The sequence below is a fragment of the Corvus brachyrhynchos genome, unplaced genomic scaffold, assembly GCF_000691975.1.
Source record: "Corvus brachyrhynchos isolate BGI_N302 unplaced genomic scaffold, ASM69197v1 scaffold245, whole genome shotgun sequence".
Taxonomy (NCBI): Eukaryota; Metazoa; Chordata; class Aves; order Passeriformes; family Corvidae; genus Corvus; species Corvus brachyrhynchos.
The window spans coordinates 4,648,162-4,651,642 of record NW_008238988.1 but is presented as its reverse complement, the minus strand read 5'-3'; the positions used below and the strand labels follow the sequence as shown (position 1 = coordinate 4,651,642).

General features: G+C 54.0%; 1 protein-coding gene across 2 annotated transcripts in view; it reads left to right on the top strand.

Annotated features, from left to right (window-relative positions):
• Window positions 1-3,058, top strand: part of SAMD4A (sterile alpha motif domain containing 4A) — a 99,151-nt gene extending 96,093 nt beyond the window's left edge. For both annotated transcript variants that reach the window (XM_008637308.2, XM_008637307.2), the window contains one exon: window positions 1,261-3,058. In XM_008637308.2, coding sequence (XP_008635530.1) covers window positions 1,261-1,289 — 29 coding nt within the window. In that variant the 3' untranslated portion in view covers window positions 1,290-3,058. The remainder of the gene's footprint in view (window positions 1-1,260) is intronic.
• The last annotated feature ends 423 nt before the right edge of the window (window positions 3,059-3,481 follow it).

Here is a 3,481-nt window from a genome sequence, read left to right as displayed (position 1 = left end):
CGCGCGGCGGAACTCCTGGACTGTGACGGGTGGTTGAGGACAGGAGCCCTCGGAGAGGACGACTGCCACCAGGAGCCCTCAGGGAGGACAAGTGCCACCAGGCTTCCTGCGGATGCAAGAGCCCTTCCCGGGGAGAGGAACACGAGAACAAGGACTGTGGGAAGCAGCAGGGCCCTGGCAGCATCCCTGGCTGGGAAAACAAGGACACTTCTGTCACCCGAAGCGTTTCTCCAGCGTGTGCCCAGCCGAGGCTTAGCTGTCTTGTTCCTCTGCAGGGTACTGTTCCTCCAAGTTATTTTTTCCAGGTCGCATTCCCCGAGCCTCTCCAAACCGGTCGTGCTATAAATAGCTCTTAAAAAAATAAACCTTTCAGGGGAGAAAAAAAAAAAAAAGGCGTAACAAACCTGTTTGTTTTTTGTTTTGAGGAGGGAGGTGGCTGTGGTGCCCCAGGTGGTAACAGGGAATTCTCTGTTCCAGAGCCACTCTGGGAGCTGCCTCCCACCACTCTCCATCCCGGGGATGGGGTTTGGGATGGGGAATGGGGGGTGGGATCAGGGCTGGAGGGTTGGAAGTGCTGCCCCTGGGGGGTGGGGACAGGGGGCTGCTGGTACCAGGGTCAGTTGTGAGGTTTTGGGGTGAGTCATGGACCCCTCACTCCTGGGATTGGGCTGTGGCTGGATACATCCCTGCTGTCATGGGATGCTGGGAACGGGCTCTGGGGAGACAGAAAGGACTCCTGGGGCTTTTTCTCTTTCCATGATCCTCAGATGGAGGAAAATTTTGCATCCTCTGCGGTGCAGGTGTTGCAGGGCTGGGTGAACTGTGGGCAAGGCAGCCCCTGGGACCAGCTCTGTCCCTGTCCCCTGAGTCCTGGTCAGGGGTACGTGAACTTGTCCCGCTGTAGGGGAGTCCCAGATTGTCATCTACCTTGTGACAAGTCCAGGCTGCCCAGAACCCCACACTGCTGGAAAAGCAGTTGTGGGGTTGTGGCAGAGGGCCTGGACTGGTGTTGGGACAGTGACTCGGGAGCTGCTGTGGGGTGGGGACAGTCGGTGGCACAGAGGGACCAGCAGAGCACTGACACCCCAAAACCTTCTGCACCCCTTGGGGAGATGGGAGGCTGTGGGGGTGGCCCCAACACCACCTCGCCGTGGGGGCTGTGGGTTGGGGGTGCTCTGGGGGGTCCATCCCCCAAATCCCCAGCTTGGGGGGTACCAGTGCTCACTGCGGCTGCTCCTAATTCTCCCTTCCCGCTTGCAGATGGTGTCGACAGAACCTCCACGATCTAGAAGGCGTCGCCACGGGGACGCTGGCCGGGACAACAACTGCTGCGGGTCCAGCGGCGAGGTCGGGGCTTGAGGGAGCCTCAGCGATAGCTTGCATCCTTTCTCCTCTCTCCTCTCCTCTCTCTCTCTCTCTCTCTCTCTCTCTCCTGTTTTAATTTTGTGAATGTGTAGATTGTCCTTGTGAACATACCATTAGACTTGGATTTGTGTTGTCATTTATTACATCCATGCTAGGGGGGGAAAAAGACGGCAAAAAAATCTCAGCGACGATGATGAAGCAGCATGGGGAGGTTGGGGGGGACGCGGAGGAGGAGGAGAGTGCTGACAACAGAGGGTTCACTGGAGCACCGTGGGCAAACCCTGTTCCTGGAGGAGGATACCAAGGAGCACGGAACAGCACACGGGGCTGTGTGACCAAAAACCCTTTGGGGAGGATTTGCCTGCCCTGCCCAGGGCCTCGGGGTCTCTCGAGTTTCACCGCGTTTGGGCATGGACTGACCCGGCGAGCCCAGATTGAAATAGAAATAATAAAATAACCCCAAAATTTCCTTTCAGTTTAGCCAAGAGAGCCGCAGTGTGGAGGCAGCGTTGTGCTCAGGGCAGCGGAGGGTCAGCGGGTGCCCATTCCTGCGCCCCGGTTGGATCGGGCTGTGGGATGGAGTTGGGGGCATCTCGCCCAGAGGAGGGTCCTGGGGGGAGTCTGGGAATTGGGGGACGCTGGGAGAGGTTCCGTGTCTCTTGCCTTGCCTGTGCAGGCACCAGGAAGCTGCTGCATCCTGGCTCCACACATCTGGCCCAGCCTGCCCAAATCCACCCATAAGGGGCTTTTCCAGCGTGGCCAACGAGGGATGAAGGAGCCCCCAAAAAAACCCCAAGCAACATAGGGCACCAAAATGCAGCTGCACAGCCCTGTTTTCTTTGATTAACCGTGTGCCAGGCAGGAGATGGGGATGGCAGTGGCTGGGCTGCCCCTCACCCACTGCTGCTTTTTATAACGGGAGCTGAATTTGGTGTTAAATTGGTGACTCTGACCTGGCAGTGCTCAGAGCTGCAGCGATGCTCCCACCGGTCCCCGAGTGCTGCTCCAAGTCCTCTGATGGAATAATAACAAATGTAAGATCAATTAATTGAGGTGATGGGTTGCAGCAGTATTCCCAAAATGGGCTGTGAGGACATGGGCAGCAATGTCTGCCAGGGTTGGAGGGAGCAGGGCTGGGGGCTGAGGGGGAGCTGGATCATGGGCAGGGCTGGGAGATGTGTGAATCCTTTTGTCATGCAGCGTTTTTAAGTTGTTTTTCTAAAAAAAAAAAAATACATATATATATACAAAAACCCAAGTGCCAAATGCAACGTTCAATGTTTGCTGTTCCTTGGTGTCCTGCTTCCCGGCAGACAGGAGGTTGGGGGGGGTGATGGGGAGGGTGGAGAAGGGAAAACCTGAAGGCCAGGGAGGTTGGGAAGAGGTGTGAGGAGGTGAAGGCGAAGCGGGGTTGACTCTGGGGACCTGGGTCAGGCCCGAGCACCCCCAGCTTGTGAGGTGTGAGCGGAACCACCGTAGCAGGAGCCTCCCTCAGGGAGACTCCAGTGTATTTACAGAGCTGAAATTCTATTTATTCCTTTGCTGACTATGGACACAGAGGTTTTCTGATTGTTCAGAGAGATTATTTTGGATATTTTACCTATTAACTTGCTATGGCTGGGAACCATGATAATGTCTGTTATTAACAACCACCAAATAATTCAATTGTTTTTTCCTTTTGTTGTTTAAAAAAAAAAAAAAGCTTATTTTCCATTGACAGTGTAGAGGTTAATAACGACTTAGTTGTGTTTGCTGTTTCTTGTTTTGTTTCTTGAGTAAAAACAACAAAAAAGTGGCTTCAGTTGCGTTCGGGAAGTGCTGCCTGGCTCTGGCTGCCGGTGCTGAGTGCGGGCAGCAGAGCTCCAGGGAAAGAAGCTTAAAAGGGAAAAAAAACAAAAAAACAAAAAAACAAAGCTTGAATCCTAAAAGAAATAAAAGTTATTTATAGAAAGAAAAAAAAAAAACCAACAACAAAAAAAACCAAACCCAACAGTTGCATGAGTGAGGCTGTGAAGTCAAATATTCAGTAATAAAGCGGCAGTGCCTTTCTTTTTGTATCCGCGCTGGCCCCGCGGCAACGGTCCCCTCCCTGTCCTCTTCGGGACGTCGCGGCCGC